Genomic DNA, 21,294 nt, shown 5'->3' on the forward strand with positions numbered 1-21,294 from the left:
TGATTACATCACTTCCTCTTCCCCCGCCTGGGGGCCGCGGTGCGCATGCGCAACATCGGCTCACTCTTGTCGGGACTGCGCCGCCATCTTGGAGCGGTCAAAGGTGACTTGTCGGTGTTGTAAGGCACCGGCGGGGAAGGACGGACCGTGATCGGGCCCGCGATTGTTTCCCGCACCTCCGAGGGAACTCGTTATCCTCGCCCTTCTTCCGCCCGCAGGCAGCGGAGGACGAGCTGCGCCACTCCTAAAATGGCGAACAGAGCAGGAGGAAGCGGAAGCTGGCTGGTCCGCGCGGGGCACGCCGGGAAGGCGGTGCGGGCACGCGGCGGCACCGGGACCGGGAGCAGGATCGGGAGCAGGGTCAGGGTCGGGATCGGGAGCGGGATCGGGACCGGGAGCAGGGTCAGGGTCTGGATCGGGATCCGGGAGCAGGGTCAGGGTCAGGGTCAGGGTCTGGATCGGGATCCGGGAGCAGGGTCAGGGTCAGGGTCAGGGTCTGGATCGGGATCGGGATCGGGACCGGGAGCAGGATCGGGAGCAGGGTCAGGGTCTGGATCGGGACCCGGAGCAGGGTCAGGGTCTGGATCGGGACCGGGATCGGGATCGGGATCGGGATCGGGATCGGGATCGGGACCGGGAGCAGGGTCAGGGTCAGGGTCAGGGTCAGGGTCAGGGTCTGGATCGTGTCGGTGTCCTGGGGGAGACGGCTCGGGCTGGGGAAAGGAGTCCGGGATCCTGGGGAAAGGAGTCGGGGCCGGGGGGATGTCGAGCCCGGGTGTTCGGAGGCTGCAGGGCAGAACGGCGGGGCCGGGTGCGGCTCGGGGCAGTGTCGGGAGCTGGGAGGGGGCACGGAGTGGGCAGCGGGGGGGCTGAGGGGGTAACGAGGGAGAGCTGGAGAGACACGGGGGGCACTGGAGGGGACACTGAGAGGACACGGAGGGAGGCCGGGGCTCACTCGTGTTTCTCCCCGCAGGCCGGAGCCCTTGGCTGACAGCACATCCCAGCCCCCCCGAGGGGCCGCTGCGCCACCACCATGGGCAAGAAAAGCAAACTGGGCAAGAGCCGGCGGGACAAGTTCTACCACCTGGCCAAGGAGACGGGTGAGAGCCCTGCCCGGCGCTGGGGACGGGGTCCCCGTCTGTCCCCCCAGTCACCACCCCCTGCTCCCCCCAGGCTTCCGCTCCCGCTCCTCCTTCAAGCTGCTCCAGCTCAATCGGAAGTTCCAGTTCCTGCAGAAGGCGCGGGCGCTGCTGGACCTGTGTGCGGCCCCCGGCGGCTGGTGAGTGGGGACAGGCCACCACAGGGCCACCAGCTGGCCTGGGGGTGTCCTGGCTGTTCCCTGCTGTGTCCCTGTCCTCCTTCCCAGACCCTGCAGCACGATCCCAGGCTGAGGGCTCTCCTGGGATCCTGCTCCAGCTTTGCTCCTCTCTGTTCTTCCCAGGCTGCAGGTGGCTTCCAAATTCATGCCGGTGTCCAGCCTGATCATTGGTGAGTGAAGCTTGGGACTGTCCCTGGGTGGGACAGACAAACGGATCCTGGGAGGAGGAGGGTGTGGCTGGGGAAGCCACTTGGGACGGGCTGGAGCCTCTTTTGAGGGGATTTGGTGTTTTTCTTCAACCAGGGGTGGATCTGGTGCCCATCAAGCCCATTCCCAACGTGGTGACGCTGCAGGAGGACATCACCACTGAGAAGTGTCGCCAGGTACTGTCCCAGGTGTCACCTGGGGCTCCACAGGTCCCCCGTGGTGGCAGGGGGGTCACAGGGGATGGGGTGGAGTCCCTGCTGAGGGACAAATGGGTGTCACTGTCCCACAGGCCCTGCGCAAGGAGCTGCAGACGTGGAAGGTGGACGTGGTGCTGAACGACGGAGCGCCCAACGTGGGAGCCAGCTGGGTGCACGACGCTTACTCCCAGGGTGGGGACACGGGGGACAGGGACCTCTCACTGCTCTTGGAGAGTTCAGGGTGGTTTGGCCTGCGAGAGACCTTAAAGTCCAGTGCCAGCCCCTGCCATGGCAGGGACACCTTCCACTGTCCCAGCCTGGCCTCGGGGATGGGACAGCCACAGCTTCTTTGAGAGACCAATTCCAGCCCCTTCCCACCCTCCCAGGGAAGGCTCATTCCCTCTCTCCCTTTTCTCTCCTGCAGCCAACCTGACCCTCATGGCCCTGAAGCTGGCCTGTGAGTTCCTGTGCAAAGGTGGCTGGTTCATCACCAAGGTTTTCCGTTCCCGGGATTACCAGCCCCTCCTGTGGATCTTCCAGCAGTTCTTCCAGAAGGTGCAAGCCACCAAGCCCCAGGCCTCCCGCAACGAGTCTGCAGAGATCTTTGTAGTGTGCCAGGGTGAGCACCTGGGGGGACCTGGAGCAGCTGGGATGGGGCTGGGAAAACCTGCTGGTGGCTCTGATCCCTCCATCCCAGGAGGAATGGTTTTGGTGGTTTTGGTTCTTCCTGAGGTGGCAGAATGGCTCTGAGCCCTCTCCCACAGAGAAGTAGCTCTGATTCTGGCTGGTTCTGATTCCTCCATCCCAGAGAAATGTCTGTCATGGCTCTCATTCCTCCATCCCAGGTTATCAGGCTCCAGACAAAATTGACAGCAAGTTTTTTGACCCCAAATATGCCTTCAAGGATGTGGAGGTTCCCACCAAGTCTGTCAGTGAGCTGGTCAGCAAAAAGAAGCCCAAGGTATGAGCAAGGCCAGACACTGATGGGACTGGGCCTGGAGAGGTTGTATTAATTAAAACTGTTTAGGAAAATGGAAGATTCTGCGATGGGAAGTGTTGGAAGAGCCAGTTTGGGGGAGGTTTGGAGCCCTAAAATGGCTGCAGCGCTGCAGTGGGGATAGTGAGGCTGGGGCTGGGTCAGTTAGACTCTACAGGGGTTGGGCACGGGGTTTGTGTCTCTCTGAGGTGGCTCTAGGACAGTAAACCTGTGTCAGGTGGCGCCAGCTGAGCATGGAGCTGGCACAAACCTGTCATTGTCAGCTCTTGTGTCTGAGGTGGGGCTGGGAGCTGCTGCTGGGCTGGGGCTGGTGACTTGTCCTAGCTCAGGCTGAGTTGGAAACAATTTTTAAAGTTCTCAAGTAAAACCCGCAGACACATTTAGGTGGCCACTGCAGCGAGACACCCTTCAGGGCTGGTGGGGTCTGCCTGTTCCCCCCTGCCCTGGCTGCCACAGCCCCTTGTCCCCCCAGGCCGAAGGCTACGCTGAGGGTGACACCACCCTGTACCACCGCTTCACCCTCATGGACTTCCTCAAGGCTCCCAACCCCGTGGACTTCCTCTCCAAGGCCAACGAGGTGTGTGCCTGCAAGGACTCCCTGTCCCTGTCCCGTGGAGGGGAGGCTGGGATCTAAATCCTTTTCCCTGTGCCAGATCACGCTGGGGGATGGGGAGCTGGAGAATCACAGCTCCACCACGGAGGAGCTGCGCCAGTGCTGCAGGGACATCCGAGTGCTGGGCCGCAAGGAGCTCAGGTGCTGGGGGACACTGGGACAGCCCCAGCTGGGCCTGGGGGACAGCCACACCCCCCAGCTGGGCCTGCTGGCTGTCCCTGACAGCTGCCACCCCACCCAGGGCCCTGCTGAACTGGAGGACAAAGCTGCGGCGGTTCCTGGCCAAGAAGCTGAAGGAGCAGGCGAAGGAGTTGGATATCAAGTAGGACTGGGGAGCAGGGCTGTCCCCGGGCTGAGGTGGGCTGCCCTCAGCACAGCTCCTCTGAGCTCCTTCCTTTTGGCAGCCTGAGCTCTGGAGAGGAGGAGGACGGCAAGGAGGAGGAAAAGATGGAGAAGATGGAGGCAAAAGCTGCGGCTGCTGAGGCGAAGGAACAAGAGGAGGTGGAGCTGGCCTTGGCAGAGATGAAGGCTGAGGAGCTGGCAGAGCTGAAGAGGTAGAAAGAGGAGGAGAGATGGGGCTGCAGCCATGGAGACAGAGAGTGGCAGTGTCAGCCTGTTCCTCTGCTGGGGGGGATTTGTGGGTTTGGAGTCCTTGGGCTCCTCTAAGCAGCTGTTCTAGGCTGTCCCAGCACTGGGAGCCTCTCACAGGGGGTTGGCAGCGGGGTGGCAGGCACCGAGCCTCTGGGGTGTTTGTGTGGAATGGGGACAGTGTGGCCACACTCCTTTGCCTCCCCCAGGAAGAAGAAGAAGATCCTGAAGGAGCAGCGGAAGCAGCGGGAGCGTGTGGAGCTGAAGATGGACCTTCCTGGAGTGTCCATCGCTGACGATGGTGACACCAGCATGTTCTCCCTGCGCAGCATCCACAGGACCCCGGTGCGTGGGGGAGCTCCTGGGGACGCTGGGCTGGGACAGGGCCTGCCCATTGTGTCACTTGTGTCACTTGTGTGACTCCACCCTGTGCTGCAGCTGCTGGATGAGCTGTCTCGGGGGGACATGGCCTCGGCTGATGCCCTGCTGGAGATGGGCCCTGCTGACGATGACATTTACCTGTCGGATCACGACGAAGAGGACGACGTGTCCCTGGCCAGCGACCTGGACCCGGAGGAGCTGCTGGAGATCGAGGCCCGGCAGCGAAAGCTGGAACGGGAGCGGGCTGGGAAGAGGTGAGAGGGGAGAGAGAGGCCTCCTGGCACAGGGGCTGCCCTGGAAGCAGCTCCAGGAGCCAGCCAGGGCTGGGGACACTGATCCTGCTGCTCCGTGTCACAGGCCGAAGTTCAAGCAGAAGGAGGAGGAGGAGGAAGGGCAGGAAGTGGAGAATCCTCTGCTGGTGCCCCTGGAGGAGAAGTCAGTGCTGGAGGAGCGACAGACCAGCCTGTGGTTCGGAAAGGTGAGTCCTCTTGTGGGACAGCAATGATGGAGCAGCCTCGGCCCCAGCAGCTGCCCAGGCCTGTCCTGGGCTGACCCCCTCCCTGGGGCTGCCCTGGGCTGACCCCTCTCCCTAGGGCTGACCCCCTCCCTGGGGCTGACCCCCTCCCTGGGGCTGACCCCCTCCCTGGGGCTGACCCTCTCCCTAGGGCTGCCCTGGGGCTGACCCCTCTCCCTGGGGCTGACCCCCTCCCTGGGGCTGACCCCCTCCCTGGGGCTGACCCTCTCCCTGGGGCTGCCCTGGGGCTGACCCCTCTCCCTGGGGCTGACCCCCTCTCTGGGGCTGACCCCCTCCCCAGCCCTGCCCTGGGCTGACCCCTCTCCCTGGGGCTGACCCCCTCCCTGGGGCTGACCCCCTCCCTGGGGCTGACCCCTCTCCCTGGGGCTGACCCCTCCCCAGCCCTGCCCTGGGCTGACCCCACTGTTCCCATCCCAGGACGCCTTCGCTGGCATCGAGGATGATGCAGACGAGGAGCTGGAGCTGGGGCAGGCCCAGATGTTGGCTGAGAGGCAGCGTGAGGCTCAGAGAGGTGAGGGGACACGGAGGGACAGTCCCACAGCCCAGTGTGGGGCACTGGCTCCAGCCACAATGAGGCTCTGCCCTGAGCAGCAGCATGGAAAGGTTTCAAGGAGCAGCCAGTTCCAAGCCTTGCCATGCCCCTCCTGCCGGACCAGAGGCTGTTCCCAGTGTGTGTCGCTAACGAGCTGTCAGTGCAGTATTAATGAGAGGATCTCTAGAGGAGTGTCTGTAGCAGGGTCTGCCTTGGCTCTGTCCCACCCAGTGCTTCCCATTGCCAGACAAAACAACAAAGAAAGGGCAGAAGAAGAAGAAGGAGGTGGCTGAGGAGGAGGCTCCAGCCGAGCCCACCCCTGCAGCAGCCACAGCTCCTGCTGCCAGTGAAGCTCAGGAGGAGCAGAGCAGTGACGATGACAGTAGCAGTGAAGATGAGAGGTGAGGACTGAGGGGGGTCTGGGTGTCCTCCCTATCTCCACAGTCCTGGAGAGCTGAGAGACCCCAGCCCTGGCCACTCCTCTCCACAGGCCGCTGGCACCGGTGGGGAAGAAGCGGGGCCGTGTTGAGCCCTGTGGATTCGAGGTGGTGCCCATTGAGAACCCAGGTGAGCGGGGGGCCGTGGGGAGGGACAGGAGGTGGGAGCAGGGACAGACTGTGCTCCCCAGGGCTGCTCCCTGGCTCTTGGGCTACAGCCAGGCCAAGCTTTCCCATGTCCCACAGTGAAAAGAGTCCTGGATGCAGAGGGCCTGGCCCTTGGCTCTGTCATTGTCTCCTCCAAAAAGGCCCGGCGGGACCTCATCGATGACTCCTTCAACAGGTACCGGGCTGGGGGCTGCAGGGTTTGTTCCTCAGCAGGGACAGGGGAAGTGGGGCCCCTGTGTCCTGCTCACAGCTCACCTGGGCCCCTCCAGGTACTCCTACAACGAGGAGGAGGGGGAGCTGCCCGAGTGGTTCACGGAGGAGGAGCGGCAGCACCGGCGCCGGCAGCTGCCCGTGGACAAGCAGACGGTGGAGGCCTATCGGCAGCGCTGGAAGGAGATCAACGCCCGCCCCATCAAGAAGGTGGCGGAGGCCAAGGCCCGCAAGAAGCGGAGGGTGAGTGGGGGTGGGCCCCAGGGCTGCCCTGACTCCTCTCCCAGGGCCTCAGTCCTCCCTCTGACCCCCCTGTCCGTCCTCCACTGCCCCTGCCCCGATGCTGATTCCCCGTGTTTTCCTGACCCTCTGTCTCTCCTCTGACCCTCTGTCTCTGCTCTGACCCTCTGTCTCTGCTCTGACCCTCTGTCTCTCCTCTGACCCTCTGTCTCTGCTCTGACCCTCTGTCTCTGCTCTGACCCTCTGTCTCTCCTCTGACCCTCTGTCTCTCCTCTGACCCTGGCTGCACCCCAGATGCTGAAGAAGCTGGAGCAGATGAAGAAGAAGGCCGAGGCTGTGGTGAGCACTGTGGACATCTCGGAGCGGGAGAAGGTGGCCCAGCTGCGCCGGTGAGTGGCCAAGCCAGAATCCAGCTCCTCCCTTTGTGGCTGTTCTGGCTGGTGGGGCCGTGTCCCTGCAGCCACTGGGACAGCTCTGTGTCCCCAGCCAGGCTGATGGAGGGGTGGCAGAGCCAGGGGGATGGGACCCGATGTTGTCCCAACGCTGGGTTTGGTTTTTGTCCTGGTCAGACTCACTCTGATCTTTGTCCTTCTCCTGCAGCATCTACAAGAAGGCGGGGCTGGCCAAGGAGAAGCGCCAGGTCACCTACTTGGTGGCCAAGAAGGGCGTGGGACCCCGGGTGCGGCGTCCCCCTGGCGTCAAGGGCCAGTTCAAGGTGGTCGACAGCCGCCTCAAGAAGGACGTGAGGGCTCAGAAGCGCAAAGAGCAGAAGAAAAAGCGCCACAAGTGAGGTGGGAGTGGCTCCATCCCCAGCAAGAGACTCGGCTCAGGGCACAGGGCTGGCTCCTGTGCCCCACTGCCACCTCAGGAGCCCTGGGAACAGGGCTTGGCCACACCTTGCTTAGTCTGTGCCTTGCTGTGACAGCGCCTTGTGACCTCCCCTGGGGCACGGAGGGGTCATTTGGCCCCAGCGCTGCAACCCCAGCCCCTGGCCACAGCTCCAGGTGTCACCAGGCTGGCTGTGCTGGGTGACTCCCCTGGGAGATCACAGGAGCCTCCACAACAGCCCCAGCTGTCCCCAGGGTGGGTGTGGCTCTGGGGGACATCCCTGGGCCAGATGGGTCACTGAGATGGCAGAAGAGTGGTGCCTCTGCCCAGAGCTCAGGGACAGCAGAGTTTAACGCCAGTCTGAGGCTGCCCAGGGCTGTGTCATGTGCCTGGGTGAGATGGGGGACCCATGCTGGCACTGCCACGTCCCCTTGTGCCATGTGACAGAGAGGGCACTGCTGGGTGTGTTCTGTGCCTGCTCCTGCCTCGGGATCCCTCCCCGCTCCACCCACCCAGCTTTGTCTGACAGGGATTGACTCTCCTGCCCTTCACCTCCTGCCCCAGGCCACAGCAGCCACCCTGTCCCCTCTGTCCCCACCCCCTTCCAGGGTGGGACCCTCATGGAAAAGTACAACCGAGAGTAAAGAAGTGATTGACTACGGCTTTATTTAGACCCAGGGCAGTGGGGTCCCAGCTTCTCTCCAGCAGGCACCTGTCTGCTTTGTGCTGGGAGTTCAGAGTGTCCCCAAGTCCCTCGTGGTGACACTGGCACTGTGTCAGTGCTGGGGAGGGGGCTGAGGTGGCACCTCAGAGTGTCCATGCAGGGGTGTCAGGAGGTGGCCCAGGGGTGTCCCTGTGAAGCTCCCACTGTGGCTGCTCAGCCAAGTCCATCAAGTGGCAGAGCTGGAGAAGCCATGTGTGTCCTTGGGCCTGCAGGAGCCCCTTGGCTGCAGATCCAGACCCAGCTATGGCTCCATGCAGAGGGGCCCTGCTGGGGGCCAGTGAGGGTCTCTGGGCCACCTGCTGCCCCCGTGGAGGGTCAGGACCATGGCCACGAGCAGGGACCCTCAGCCATCCCTGTCCTTGCTGTCCACAGGAGCTGGGGCAGGGCAGGGAGGGGCTGCCAGGCTCCAGGCTGAGTTAGACGTTTTCCTTCTCCTCTTCAAGATGGAATATAGGGGTGCTGTGAGAGGAGAGTCCCCACAACCCCCAGCACCACTCTGGCTTACCCCTGACCCTCTGGTTGAGCCCCATCCCTTGGAGCTCAGTGTCCCATCCCGTGTGACCCCAAACCCTGTGTGGAGCTCCAGGGGGTCGCTGCAGGAAGGCCAGGGCTGATGGGGACTGATCCCCCTCCAAGAGGCACAGCAGCCCCTGCACCCCCAGCCTGGACACCTGGGCCCTCCCTGACCTCTGCCCCCAAGCTCTGGCCAGCAAATCCCCAACAATCAGGGCAAGGATGGGCTCCTCTGCCCCCTCCTTCCTGCCCTCCTTCCCCCGGGGCCCAGCACAGCCCAGCTTGGCCCTTCATGGTGGCTGTGTCCCCATCAGGGTCCCGAGGGTGGGGTGACCCCTGGCCTGGCAGGCTCAGCCCCTACCTGAGCTGGGGGGTGCAGTGTAGGCCACATCCACACGGTCACCTGCAGTGGGAGAGGAGCTGCTCCCTTAACGAGCCAAAGCTCATCAGCAGCAGCTGGGAGCTCAGCCAGAGCCCACTGACCCCTGTGGCTGCAGGGGTGGCAGCAGGGCCAGGGGACACAGCCCTGCAGGGCTCACCTGTCTCGTAGTAGTCGTACAGGGACACGGTGGCTGGCTGCAGGTTGCTCACCAGGAAGTCCTGCTGGGCTCGGAAGGAAAAGGTCTCCTCCTCCTTGCTCAGCTGTGGAGACAGCCCAGGGGAGAGGTGCAGCCACCCACCATGGGGAAACCCCAAACGTCCCAGGGCTCCAGCTGTCCCCATCTCACCTGCTCCAGGTAAATGGTCACCTGGTCAGGCTGCACCTCCACCTTCTTCACCAGGTTCTGCCTCTTCAGCTGCAGGAACACAGCTCAGGAAGGGCCACAGCTGCTCCATGGGTGCCCAGCACCCCAAGCAGGTGTCCCTCCATGTCCCAAAGCCCCCAGGGGGGATACCCTGACCTCTGGTATCCCAGAGAGGAGTGGGGGGCTCCTCACCTCCACCACGGATTTCTTGTCTGGGCTGTAGCCCGAGGGCAGCTTGGCCTCGATGACAACCATGTTGGTGACAGGACGGTCCCCGCTGTACCTGCAAGGACAGAGCCCTGGGGTGGGCTTGGGGAATCCTCTCTCCCTGTCCTCCCCACACCCGGGAGAGCCCCAGTGCCTACCGTGCCCAGAGGCGGAGCAGGAACCGCGGGTTCTGTGTGCCAGGCAGCGGCTCTGTCTCCACCCGCAGCTCAAACGCCCCCGTGCTGGGAGGAGGGGGCACATTGTAGCGCAGGGTCACCTGGGGGACAGCACGGGGTGAGGCCAGCGAGGGGACAGGGCCAGGGCCAGGGAGCCCAGGCTGTACCCACCTGTGCCAGGGCACAGCCCTGCCCACGGGCTCGCAGCCCGTAGGTGCCCGGCAGCTCGGGCAGCGCCGCCCGCTGCAGCACCAGCCGGTTGCTGCTGTCCAGCACGAAGTCCTGCGCTCTCCCCGTGGGCGATGTCACCGTCACCGTGAAGTCCCCGTTGCTGCCATGGGTCAGGGTGGCGTATCTGGCCAGGGCCTGCAGGGCCACCACGGTGTCCTGTGCACGGGGACAGCGCCAGGGTCACCCCTGAGTGCGGCTCCCGGGAGGGGCCGGTTTGGAGCAGCCGCTGGGGCCAGGGCCAGCACCTGTGTGGAGGCAAAGCCCCCGTAGGGGTTCTGCTGCTTGCAGAGCCAGCGGACGATCTGGGACGCTGTCCCCAGCTCAGCAGGGGACACGGAGGGCTGGGACAGGTAGGCCAGCAGGACGTAGGCCGTCATCTCCACCTCGGCCGGCGCAGCCGCGGCCCAGGACGGCTCCGAGGCCTTCTGAGCCTGCCCCTTCCTCCGCCAGTAGAGCTGCCCCTCTGGGGGAGAAGGGGCAGCAGCTCAGCCCCTGCTGCTGGCTGGGCTGGGGTCTCCCAGAGCTGGCACTGCCCGTGGTGCCCCTGCCTGGGCCGTGCCTGCCCTCTCAGAGCTGGCACTGCCCGTGGTGCCCCTGCCTGGGCCGTACCTGCCCTCTCAGAGCTGGCACTGCCCATGGTGCCCCTGCCTGGGCCGTACCTGTGCTGATGCTGTGCTGGGCCAGGCGCTGTAGCTGTGCCTGCTGCTGCTCCCGCAGCCCCGCCAGCCCGAACACGTAGGCGAGCAGGGCTTGTGTGTAGGGGTTGTCCGTGGGAGAAGCCTCCAGGCACTTCAGGGCTGCGCTCACCGTCGGCTCCTGGCGTGGTAGTGCAGTCAGGAGCCAGCCCAGAGCATGGGACTCACTCAGAGACCCCGGTGCTGCCCAGTGTGACCAACTGTGCCCGGTTTGGGCTGCGAGGTGGCCTGGAATGGCCAATCCCCTGTCCCAGCAGCTATCCCCACCCCACCAGTCCCTGTGGGGAAGAAGGGTCCATCCTCACCAGCGTGGGCAGCCCCAGTTCCAGCATTGCTGCCGTCACATAAGCCGAGAGTGAGAGCTCATCCGAGACACCGCCCTGCAAGGGGACAGCGGGACGCTGATCCAGCCGGGCTGTGACACCAGCACAGGGACACCCCCACTGCCCAGACCACACTCAGGGTCCCCACCCCAGCCCCTGCCCCACCTGCAGGGCGTTGTTGAAGAGTCTGCCCACGCTGCGGAAGCAGCCGCTCTTCCTCTGGTGCTGCTGCAGCCACCGCAGCGCATCCGTGATGTGCCGCTCCTCGATGGCCACGTAGGCCCGGGCATGCCCGAAGGACTTGAGGACAAACGCCGTCAGCCTGGAGCCAGGGACACATGGGAGGGCTGAGGGTCAGCACTGGGGCTCCCTGGTGGCAGGAGGAGCCCTGGATGCAGCTGCAGAGCCCTCACCAGGTATTGCCCTTGTCATCGCTCTTCCCAAAGGCGCTGTAGGAGCCGTCGTCGTGTTTGTACAGCAGCTCCCGCTGGTACCCTGTGGGGGGACATGGGGACAGAGCGCTGTGTCTGTGCCCAGGGCACCCCAGGGGAGCCAGGTGAGTGGGGAGGGGGCTGGGGGACAGTGATGTCCCTCCCAGCTGGGGTGTCAGGGTCCCACTGACCGCTCTGCAGGAACCCCTGTGCCTTGGCACGGATGTCTGGCAGCAGCTGCCCGGTCTTCTCCAGGTACTGCTGGATGTAGATGTTGGGGGCAAAGCGAACCATGTTCTGCTCCCCACAGCCGTAGGGCATGGCCAGGAGACTGTCCAGGTTCTGCAGGGCATTGCCCAGGATGTCACCTGGCCCAGGGGGACACATCATCAGCTGTGCCCCTGCCACCAGCACCCGTGTCCCGTGTCACCTCCAGGTGGTCCCACGTCCTGCTGAGCCTGGGGACCTCTGCACCCAGGCTGTCCCTCGTGGTCCTCAGCCCTTACCCATCACGGTGATGTGGGCTCTCTGGGAGCTCTCCAGGATGTTTGCAGGAATCTCTAAGGAGACTTCTTCAGCACCTGTGGGGACAGAGGGCCATGACAGTGGGAATGCCCAGCTCTTCCCAGTGGGTCCTGTGACAGCCTCACCCACTCTGTTCCTGCTCAGGCACCCTGGCCCTTGGCTCCTCTGGGCTGGTGGCCCTTGTGACCAATGGCCAAGCAGCCCTGGCCCACATGCCACAGCAGTGCCTGTCCCCCTGGCCAGTCCTACCTTCCTGGCAGAGCAGGGAGCTGTGAGCCTTCTCCACCAGGATCCCCCCGGGCTGTGAGGAAGCAGCAGCAGAGTCAGTCAGGAGGAGGGACGTGCCTGTCCCCCTGTCCCCTGGGTCACCCCTGGCTTCATGTCTGGGTGCTCTCCCACTGCCCCCCAGGGGCTGTTTTCACCCTGCTCCCAAATCCATCCCATTTTCCTCCTTCACAACCCTCTGACCTGCACCAGCAGGGGCTTTATCACGGTGTCCACGCGGCCCTGGGCCGGCACCAGGGGCAGCTCGTTGCCACAGGGCTCTGTGGAGCTGAGGGCCTCAGTGCTCACGGTGATGTTCACCTCCCCTGCAGGTGCAAATATGGCCCTCAGTCCCCAGGGAACCCCCAAACCTGAGCACAGCCCCCTGGGCCTGGGGTGGGGCTGGCTGGATTGGGCTGGGGGTACCCGGGAAGGGTGGGAGTGGAGCGAAGGAGAACTCCCCGGGTGCCGTGGGGTTCCTGCCTTCCCTGCCCACCCTACCCCACCCCCTGAGGGGGTCTCTGGGCAGCAGGGTGGGTGGTGGCAGCTCTGTACCCAGGCTGGTGGCTCTCACGCCCCACTGGAAGGTCCTGGCTTCGTCTGCACAGACACAGCCCCTGTAGGTGTCCCCTGCACCTGGTGACACCTCCAGCTCCGCCGACTCTGCCAGCATCACCTGAACCTGCAGGGCATGGCCATGGCTCCGTCAGACCCCAGAGCCGGCCTCACCTGCCTGGGCCTCACCTGAACCTGCCAGAGTATGGCCACAGCTCCATCAGCCCCTGCCACACCCCAGGGCCCCCTGCCCGTCCCCGCTCACCCTCAGGCACTGGCGCAGGTAGTTGAAGACGGTGGCCCTGAGGGTGAAGGTCTCGTGGCGCACCACGGCGTAGGGCAGCGCCAGCTCCACAAAGAACGGCTGGAAGGCCGTGAGGGTGACAGCAGGGGACAGCCCCAGGCCCTGCGGGGCCATGCAGAACATCCCAGCCTCCCACTCTGTGATGGCATCAGGCACTGTCACCGTCACCTCAGCAGAGCCACCCTCCCTGCGGCGTGGAGAACATCATGAGGCCACCCCACCACGGCTGGTGGCACTGGCTGAGTGTCACCGCTGTGACACTGCTGCTGCCATTCCACAGGGAGGAGGAGTCCTGTGGTCCCCAGCTCCCTTCCCTTAGGAACCGTCCTCTCTCACCCCACAGGGACCAGGTCCCACAGCCACGTCTCTGGGAAATATGTTCGGGGTGCTGCGGCCTTTTCCCCATCCTCAACGTTTGGACTGCCTGAGCTGAACAGTACCATGTCTTCCAACGCAAAACGGGGTGCTACTGCCACTCCTGGAAAAGGCAGAGCAGAACTTGGGGTCTCAGGTCTCAGCTGGACCTCACCTGCAGGCAGCACAAGGGTGACCAAAATCCTTTTCCATCCTCTTTGATACTGAGGGCATTTCCTGGATGGCTCCAAGCCCCCTGAGGACACGGCAGCCAGCACTGGCCACCAGCTCTTTGCTCTTTCCAGCACAAGGGCTGTGCTCACCTCCAGGACCTGCCATTCCAACGATGGGGAGCCTGGGTGGGCAATCCTCCCTGGTCTTGGCATTGGTGAAGAGCTTCAGTGCTGCACCCTGTGAAAAAGCAGAGGTTGTCCACCTCCCACAGCCAGCAGGAGGAATATCCCCATTCCAGCTGTGAGCAGTCCCAGGGCTACAAAAAACAAGTGGAGAAGAAGCCTGGGTTTGGCAGGAAAGTCCACGGGTGTGGCTTTCCCAGCGCCTGGGAGGAGCACGGGCGGCTCCTGGATGGGGAGGAACTGGGAGGTGCAGGTGTGTATTCACCTGGAATAACTTGTAGGTTTCCATCTTGGAGTCCCACCAGTAAAAGTCACAGGATGGTTCATCCTGGATGCTGTGGGGGTAGTTGAACTCAGGCAGTGCTTTGTAGACCTGGGAATAAAGAAGTGCAGAAACCTAATTTTTGGAGCACAGGGCTCTGCCTGGGAGCCACCACAGCACTGGGTTCATGTGAGGGACACTTAAGCCAGTGTCACCCCAGCCCAGGCTGCTCCTGGGGCTGCAGGGGGACCCCAGGCAGGGCCAGCACTCACAGCCTCAGCGTTGAGCTCAGCCTCGGGCTTCAGGAGCAGCACACTGCGATCCACAGCTCGGACAGCGCACAGGGAGCCCGGGGCAGCCCCCAGCTGCAGCCTCAGCGCTGCCCCAGGCAGGGCCCTGGCCTCTGAAAACGCCATCTTCACCTGCACAGGGACATCAGGGGACAGGGGCAGAGGGCAGTCACCTCCTGTGGAGGGGCAGGACCGAGCCACAGGTAGGGAGGGCTCTCCTCACAGGGTCTGGGGATCAGGGAATGGGTTGAGAGACTGAGACACTGCGATGCACCTGGAGCAGGATGGATCCCAAGGCAGGCACCCATAGACAACCCAACTCCTCTCACCTGGTTGGGGAAGCACTTGGCCACGTAGAGCTCAGTGGAGTCAGCCACCATCTCACCGTTGGGCAGCACCACGTAGACCAGAAGCTTGGCCATGGGCGCCAGCTCCAGCCCGATGGGCAGCTCCAGGGAGAGGGAGACCCTCTGTCCTGGGCCATGGAAAGGGGGGAGATGTTACCCAGAGAAGCTGTGGCTGCTCCAGCCCTGGAAGTGTCCAAGGCCAGGTTGGACAGAGCTTGGAGCATCCTGGGAGACTGCAAGGTGCCCCTAGGCAGGGCAGGGGGGTGGAATGGGATGGGATTGGAAGCCCCTTCTAACCCAAAGCATTCCATGGTCCTGTGAGGAGCAGGCCCAGGGAGCAGAGCCCTGCACATTCCCTCTGTGCCATGGGACCTACCAGGCTCTGCAGCGACCTCTTTCCTGAAGATGCTGGTAATGGTCCCCTTGGCCAGGACCTGCAGGGGAGGGGGTGAGAATAAAATGGATGCTGAGTGTGGAATCAAAGTGCCCTGATGGAGGACAGACCCACAGTGTGAGTTCTGGGATGATTTTTGGCCATGCCCAGTCTCCAGCCTCCCAACATCTCCCATGGGGGCACAGGCCAAACAGCAGCAGCAGGTCCCTCTGACAGGTCCCTCGGTCTCTCCAGGACAGGTTGCTCATTGTCCTGTCCCTGGGGACACCGCCATGGGGAGATGTGGCCCTTCCCACAAAACCACCCTGATTCCTGCTGCCCTCCCTCCCTGGGCCGGGGCTAACCATGAAAACCAGATCCAGGTTCTTCAGCTCACTGCCTAAAGCCTCCTTTCCAAAGATGGAATCCACGTGGATCAGCTGGGAATGGCCGCAGGGGAGCTCCCCCTCGGGGTCTCGGATGTGCAGGAAGCTCCTGCTCTTCGAGGAGTAGGGCATGACTGTCAGAGAGGCAACTTTGTTGGGAGCTCTTGAGTCCTTCCCCCAGCTCTCGGCTGTTTGGTTGAGTTGAGCCTGAGGTGGGAATCAGGGGGTGAATCCACCAGCAGCCCCCGAGGTTGGCGCAGCTCCGGGCCCCACTGGAGAAGCAGCTCTGGGACCCTGGCACGGGTGGGGCCGTTACCCTCAAGGAGACATGGTCGCTCCAGCCAGAGGTGTCCAGCTGGAAGGAGGCTCTCCCTGAGCCATCTGTCAGGAAGCTTTGTGTCTTTTCTTTTCCCTGGTTCCTGACCGAGAGCAGGATCTGCCTCTGGGGCAGCCCAGAGCCATCGGCTCCCTGCAGCCGGATCTGTGCCAGGAGGGAAGGGGAGGTAGCGCACTTTGAGGCTCAGCCAGGGCTGGGAGCAGCAGGGGGCAGGTGAGCCCTGCACGGAGGGGGGAGCTTCCCTTACCTTCCCTGTGTAGGGGAGCCCAGGCTTGTAGACGTGATCAGGGTTCTCAAAGGTGACCGTGACTTCTTCGGGTAAAACCTCACAGCTCTTGGTGTTCTTCATCTCCAGCCCTGTGGAGAGCGAGTGGGGAGCTCAGGGTGTTGCAGGGACACAGCTTAGCTCGGCCAGTGCCCCTGTCCCCACAGAGAAAAGGTCTCTGGACATTTGGGCTTTCCTCCTGCAGCTCCCAGCACAGCTAGCATCTCCTACAAGAGCAGCAGAATCCTGTGGAATATTTCAGACCTAAAGACGAGGTGCAGCTGGGGGCTGACACTTCAGAAAAGGCTCCTCACCAGCATGAGAGGCCCCCTGGGGCTGCTGGGCACAGGGACAAGCCCAGCTCTCCTTTCTCTCCAGCCAGGCCAGGCACTCAAGGTGGCAAGCAAGGGATGAGTCCCACCAGCCTGGGGGAACCCAAGCACTCTGCACTGCCAGGACTCAGCTCCCAGTGCTGGCAGAGCTGCTGGATCTTGGAAAGGTGTTTTCCTTCTGCTTGGAATTCCAAGTCTTGCCAGGCTGACCTGACTCACACCCCCACCCAAACCCCATCCCTGCATGTGCACCCCTAAATCCCAGCAGTGCTTTTGGGTGTCCTGGAGAAGACCAATCCCTTGGGAGCACGCAGGGATGGCCACACCACCATCCCCACCTGTCCCATCCTCCACCAGCAACGCCTCAACTTCAAGTTCCTTCCTCAACCCCGGGATGGTCTCTTTGAAGGCAGCCAATGGAACCTCTGTGGAGAAGCAGCCGTTCTTTTCCGTCTGGAGGGAAGATCAACCCGGTCAGCAGCGTTCCCAAGAAGGGAATGTCCCAGTGACACCCCTGGTCCCAGCCACACTCACCTGCCCAGTAACCTGGGTGCAGCTCTTCCTCCTCCGGTGATACCGGAGCCTCTGTCTGAGGCACAAGCCAGCCTGGACCTTCCCCTGGACAGGCTTCCCGTAGGTGTAGCTGTGTGGGGACAGTGGAGAGACTGTGCTGGGGGGGCCCTGCTGCATCCCCCCCATCCCCCCCTGTTCCCTGTTCCCAGCTCACCGCCCACAAATCTCCACTGGGAACTTCTCGTCCTTCTCCCACAGCGTGGGGACATGAATGGTCACCTCAAACTTGGGCAGCACTGGTGGACAGGCACAAGGACAGAGGGTGGTCACTCCCAGGACAGTGACAACACCTCCTGGGTGGCTGGAGGGGGTCAGGACCTGCTGTCCATGGGATATCACTTCCCAGTCCCTGTGTACCATATTCCTCCACGCTAAAGGAGTTGCTTTTCCCCTCCACGCTGATGGTGTAGGTGCCCAGGGCCGGCTCCGAGGCCAGCGGGAGGGACAAATCCACGATTCCCTGCCGAGGGGTCACCTCCCGCCACTGCGCGATGCGATTCCCGCTGGGATCCTGCTCAGGACACACGGGATCAGCGCCCCTGGCTGTGTCCTGTGTCCCCTCTCCCGGCCCTCTGGGCCCACCCCAGCCCCTGGCTGTGCCAAACTGACCTTCAGAAACACCAGGGGCAGCTGGAAGGCAAAGAGAGGATGGTCAGAAGAGCAATTCCATTCCTTGGGGTCTCACCAGGGTGGGCACAGCCACGGATGGGGTAGAGGGAGGGTTTTCTGTGGGATGCTGTGAACTTCCCAGCCCTCAGGATGCTTTGGGATGGATTTTGAGCCTGGCTCTGGCAGGGATAAGCAGAGGGCACTGCCAGCATGGCACAGAGAGCTGGCACCTCCCAGTGCCTTAGGAAGGGTCCAGAACCCCTTTAATCTGGGAACATCCTGCACTTCCAGGGACCCCAGTGATTGCTCAGGGGTGCCAGAGGCTGAGCCTGCCGGAATTCCTGGTGTCTGATGCCTTGATGGATGTTAGCACATTCCCCACTTCCCACTCACCAGGGCTGCATCCCTCACTGGGAGCTGGTGTGGGCACGTTCCCGTGTCACACGTGCCCTCTTGCTTTCTGTGTCCTGCTCCTGCTGCATCCCTGAGCAGCACAGAGCATCCCTGCCCCCGGGGGCAGCTCCCCGGGCAGGGCCGGCCAGGGCAGCATTCCCATGGGGAAAGGTGACTCCCACACCTCTCCCACGGCTGGCTGGGACACTGCAAGGAGCCCGGGTCACCTCCCCATGCCCCAGCCCTGCTCTCACCTTCTGGTTGCTGGGGGTCAGGTCTTTATCCAAAGAGACAACTCGGAACTTCACTGGGAAAGGAAACGGAGGAGTGGCTTCATCCGAAGGGAGCAGAATTCCCCGTGGAAGGTGGATGGAAATCCACCCTGAGCCCTGCACTGCCCCTCAAGCAGCACCTCCTGAGTGAGTCCTGTCATTGCCCTTCGCCCGTGCTGACATTCCAGGACATCCCAGGATAATCCCTCCCACTTCCAGGCAGTGCAGGAGCAAGGCTGGGCCTCCTCACTCCTCTCCCCACCAGGGCAGAGTGTTCCCTCCTGCCCCCCTCACCTTCCTGCCCAGGCTTGTAGACAGCCTTGTCCGTCTGGATGAAGATCCCGGGGCTCAGAGCTCTCAGCATCACCTTCTTCGACTCGGAGACATTCAGGGACTCCCCTTGGATTGAGACGTGCAGGGCCACGATTTCCTCCGTCCCTCTGGCAGGGGCAGGAGCCTGCAGGGGGAACAGCAGGCTCGGGGTGAGGGCAAGGACAGTGCCCAGGCTCCCTCCTGGTGACCCAGAGCACTCCTCACCCCCAGGAACACCTTCCCCGAGCCAAGGGCTGGGAAGAAACGTCCTCCCAGCACCCTGCAGGTCTGCAAACAGGATCACTCCAGCCACGGGATAAGCGGCTGACTTCAGCTGTCAGCGAGAGGGATGAGACTGCCACAAGATGGGGAAGTTCCAGTCCTGTGTGGGGCTGATGGACACGGCCTGGAGACCACCCAGGGCCCCCCTCCCTGCTCCCAGCTGGTTTGGGGTGACATTGGGGTGATGCTCACAGGGAAGGTGACGTTCAGGTGCAGATGGGGCTCCAGGACCTCTCTCCTCAGCAGGGTGGTGGCCAGGGTCCCGCTGTCCCTCTGCAGCTGGACATGGACCTGGACGGGCCCCTGGAGGTCACCGAGGTGCAGCCAGAGCGTGGCAGGGTGAGGGTGGTACAGCACGGCCGGGGACACCAGCACATAACTCCTGGCAGGGACAAGGAGAGCCCTGGGGGTGAGGCACAGCCAGCACGGACCCATGGAGACCTGGAAAAGCCCCTGAGAGCACAGGAACCCCCCCAGCCTCTCCTCCCTGCTTCTGGGCTGCCCTTGGCTCCTCAGCTCAGCGCTGCAGGTGAGGGCACAACAGCTCCTCAGAGGCACCAGAGGCACCAGTGCCCTCTGTCCTTGGTGCCCCTGGGCAGGGAGAGCCCCCAGCCTGAGTGTGCCCACCCTGGGCAGCAAGCAGGGCATGGGAGGGATTGAGTCCCACCAGGAACTGCCAAGAGGCTGAGCCTAAACCATGCCAGCAGGCACAGGAGGAATTGAATCCCGCCAGGAATTGCAAGGGAGCCAAGGTTAAAGCCGCCCCAGCAGGAACAGATGGACACAGAGGGGACTTACGGTGCTGCAGAGGCCCCAGCTGAGAGAAGCAGGATGGTGAAGAGGATGGGAAGGGCTGGAGACATCATGTCTCCAGCTGGATGTGGATGTTTGGAACAGCCACAGCCTCCTCCTGTGGGTCTTGGATCGCTCTGGATCTGTGTCTGATCTGCTGCAGGCTCTGAAATGGGATCTCTGTGTCCCATCCAGTGAGGAAACCGGGGCTGGCGGAGGAACCCTGGGCACCTGCAGATAAATCCAGGCAATGTTTGTCTTCTGCCCACAGCTTCCAGGGGTCAAGGATCCCAGGGCTGTTTGCAGTATTGGGAAAGGTCTCTGGAGTTCCAGTCTGGGGCTGAAGCCACCTCTGCACAGGTTTGCCGGGAAATGGTGTCAGGAGGCAGTGGGAACACATGGTAAATGAAAGTAGGATGAGGAGTGGTTGGGAGCTGGGGGTGATTTCTCAGAAAAGGAAAATTTACAGCTATTTGAAATTTAACCAGATTTGGGCTGATCACATGGCCCAGGCTGGCTTGTTTCCCAGTTTCCTCCAGGTTCATCCGATCTGGACACAGGAACAGAACAGTGTTGGGATGTGCCATCGCTTCGTCTGCTGCTATTCCACACATGGGAACTGGACACCCCTCTGAGCAGGGCCGAGCTGCTTCCCTCTGTCCTGCTGGGAATCTGGGTGAGTTGAGGAGCTCCACAGCAGCCCCATAGTGTCCTGAGCAATCCCCTGCTCTGGAGTTTGCAGTTCCCTTCCTTTTGAGGGCATGGCCACCATGGAATCACGGAATGGTTTGGGTTGGAAGGGACCTTAAAGCACTTCCACCCCTGCCATGGACAGGGACACCTCCCACTGTCCCAGGCTGCTCCAAGCCCCATCCAGCCTGGCCTGGGACACTTCCAGGGATCCAGGGGCAGCCCCAGCTGCTCTGGGCACCTGTGCCAGGGCCTCATGGGAAGCCATGGAGGGGGTTGATCTTTCCCATGGGATCTCAGCTGACCACAGCTCTGTCCCCATACCTGCCCAGCTCAGGTTTTGCTGGACACGGCCCACCTCCCTGCCCTTTGGAGCAGCTCCACAGGCTGTGGGTAGCTGGAGGGGGCTGGACCTGCCACCCCAAGGACACAAGGCAGGAGCACAGGCCCGAGTCCATCCTGTCCTGCCAGGATGTGGGCGGGAGGGTCAGTGCCCTGCCAGCCATCCCAGCGTGGCTGGGTGGCACAAGGAGCTCACAGCTCCCCCAGTGCTGCCAAGGCCAGCACTGACCCCCGTGCCCAAGTGCCACATCCACACAGCTGTGAAACCCCTCCTGGGATGGGGACCCAGTGCTGCCCTGAGCAGCTGTGCCAGGCTGGGCAGCCAAAGCCAGGCAGGGCAGGCCTTGGAGGACCAGAAAAGGCAAATTGTTCCAAGAGCCCCTGTTCTTTTCTTCTCCTCAAGCTTTCACCTCCCACCAACAGTGGAAAATCCAGAGAGGGCTCTGGCTGGGTCCTGACCCTCCAGTCAGGACAAGGTTTTGCCCAGACCAGCTGTGGCTATCCCTGGATCCCTGGAAGAATCCAAGGCTGGGTTGGCCAGGGCTTGGAACAGCCTGGGACAGTGGAAGCTGTCCCTGCCCATGGCAGAACTGGATGAGCTTTAAGGTCCTTCCCACCCAAACCATTCCATGATTCTATTGATGCTTAACACCCCAAACCCAAACTTTGGGCAGCCAAACCACCCCCAAGGTGGTGGGGCTGTGGTGGGACCCCACTCCAGCTCAGAGCTGACAGACCATGCCACATGTTGGGAATCCTGGGAAGCAGGAAAGGATTTAAGG

The 21,294-nt window shown here is 62.8% G+C and overlaps 2 protein-coding genes across 5 annotated transcripts; one reads left to right on the plus strand and one right to left on the minus strand.

Annotated features, from left to right (window-relative positions):
- The first annotated feature begins 25 nt into the window (after window positions 1–25).
- FTSJ3 (FtsJ RNA 2'-O-methyltransferase 3) lies at window positions 26–7,899 on the plus strand. 3 transcript variants are annotated; one of them, XM_086864690.1, is made up of 23 exons: window positions 26–103; window positions 219–312; window positions 974–1,100; window positions 1,174–1,279; window positions 1,442–1,488; window positions 1,622–1,701; window positions 1,815–1,914; window positions 2,147–2,341; window positions 2,568–2,683; window positions 3,192–3,296; window positions 3,373–3,473; window positions 3,574–3,654; window positions 3,737–3,886; window positions 4,130–4,265; window positions 4,359–4,555; window positions 4,659–4,779; window positions 5,254–5,347; window positions 5,616–5,769; window positions 5,859–5,935; window positions 6,052–6,148; window positions 6,243–6,426; window positions 6,718–6,812; window positions 7,024–7,899. In XM_086864690.1, the coding sequence occupies exons 3-23, from the start codon at window positions 1,034–1,036 to the stop codon at window positions 7,211–7,213; spliced, it is 2,493 nt and encodes an 830-aa protein (XP_086720816.1). In that variant the 5' UTR covers window positions 26–103; window positions 219–312; window positions 974–1,033; the 3' UTR covers window positions 7,214–7,899. The 3 variants fall into 3 exon arrangements, with proteins under 3 accessions (XP_086720816.1, XP_086720815.1, XP_086720817.1); XM_086864689.1 differs by lacking the exon at window positions 26–103 and having other exon boundaries at window positions 219–360; XM_086864691.1 differs by lacking the exons at window positions 26–103; window positions 219–312 and adding an exon at window positions 346–542.
- Window position 7,900: 1 nt separating this feature from the next.
- Window positions 7,901–19,741, minus strand: LOC111939982 (alpha-2-macroglobulin-like protein 1). 2 transcript variants are annotated; one of them, XM_086864688.1, is made up of 36 exons: window positions 19,487–19,741; window positions 18,881–19,070; window positions 18,389–18,551; window positions 18,077–18,129; window positions 17,430–17,450; window positions 17,178–17,331; window positions 16,975–17,056; window positions 16,782–16,890; window positions 16,586–16,700; window positions 15,898–16,007; window positions 15,630–15,794; window positions 15,293–15,520; window positions 14,931–14,988; window positions 14,537–14,682; window positions 14,190–14,339; window positions 13,921–14,028; window positions 13,623–13,710; window positions 13,282–13,474; window positions 12,907–13,132; window positions 12,642–12,768; window positions 12,291–12,412; window positions 12,072–12,123; window positions 11,804–11,878; window positions 11,489–11,665; window positions 11,280–11,361; window positions 11,032–11,188; window positions 10,849–10,923; window positions 10,508–10,664; window positions 10,094–10,311; window positions 9,789–10,004; window positions 9,600–9,718; window positions 9,427–9,517; window positions 9,217–9,285; window positions 9,028–9,130; window positions 8,850–8,891; window positions 7,901–8,411 (listed from the first exon to the last, which is right to left on the minus strand). In XM_086864688.1, exons 1-36 carry the CDS (start codon window positions 19,669–19,671, stop codon window positions 8,392–8,394), a joined length of 4,446 nt encoding a protein of 1,481 aa, XP_086720814.1. In that variant the 5' UTR covers window positions 19,672–19,741; the 3' UTR covers window positions 7,901–8,391. The 2 variants fall into 2 exon arrangements, with proteins under 2 accessions (XP_086720814.1, XP_086720813.1); XM_086864687.1 differs by having other exon boundaries at window positions 13,282–13,423; window positions 19,487–19,717.
- Between the last annotated feature and the right edge of the window lie 1,553 nt (window positions 19,742–21,294).

Source organism: Cyanistes caeruleus, chromosome 27 (genome assembly GCF_971803275.1).
Source record: "Cyanistes caeruleus chromosome 27, bCyaCae1.hap1.1, whole genome shotgun sequence".
Lineage (NCBI taxonomy): Eukaryota > Metazoa > Chordata > Aves > Passeriformes > Paridae > Cyanistes > Cyanistes caeruleus.

What these genes read in the sequence shown, in the direction of transcription:
- LOC111939982 (XM_086864688.1), bottom strand. Translation starts at nt 19,671, where the DNA reads ATGGGACACAGAGATCCCATTTCAGAGCCTGCAGCAGATCAGACACAG. An exon ending in CCAGCACAGCATCAGCACAG is followed by an intron (nt 10,312 to 10,507) that starts GTACGGCCCAGG and finishes CTTCTCCCCCAG; the next exon opens with AGGGGCAGCTCTACTGGCGG. An exon ending in AGGGCTGTGCCCTGGCACAG is followed by an intron (nt 9,719 to 9,788) that starts GTGGGTACAGCC and finishes GCTGTCCCCCAG; the next exon opens with GTGACCCTGCGCTACAATGT.
- FTSJ3 (XM_086864690.1), top strand. Translation starts at nt 1,034, where the DNA reads ATGGGCAAGAAAAGCAAACTGGGCAAGAGCCGGCGGGACAAGTTCTAC. An exon ending in CCAGCCTGTGGTTCGGAAAG is followed by an intron (nt 4,780 to 5,253) that starts GTGAGTCCTCTT and finishes TTCCCATCCCAG; the next exon opens with GACGCCTTCGCTGGCATCGA. An exon ending in GGTGCCCATTGAGAACCCAG is followed by an intron (nt 5,936 to 6,051) that starts GTGAGCGGGGGG and finishes CATGTCCCACAG; the next exon opens with TGAAAAGAGTCCTGGATGCA.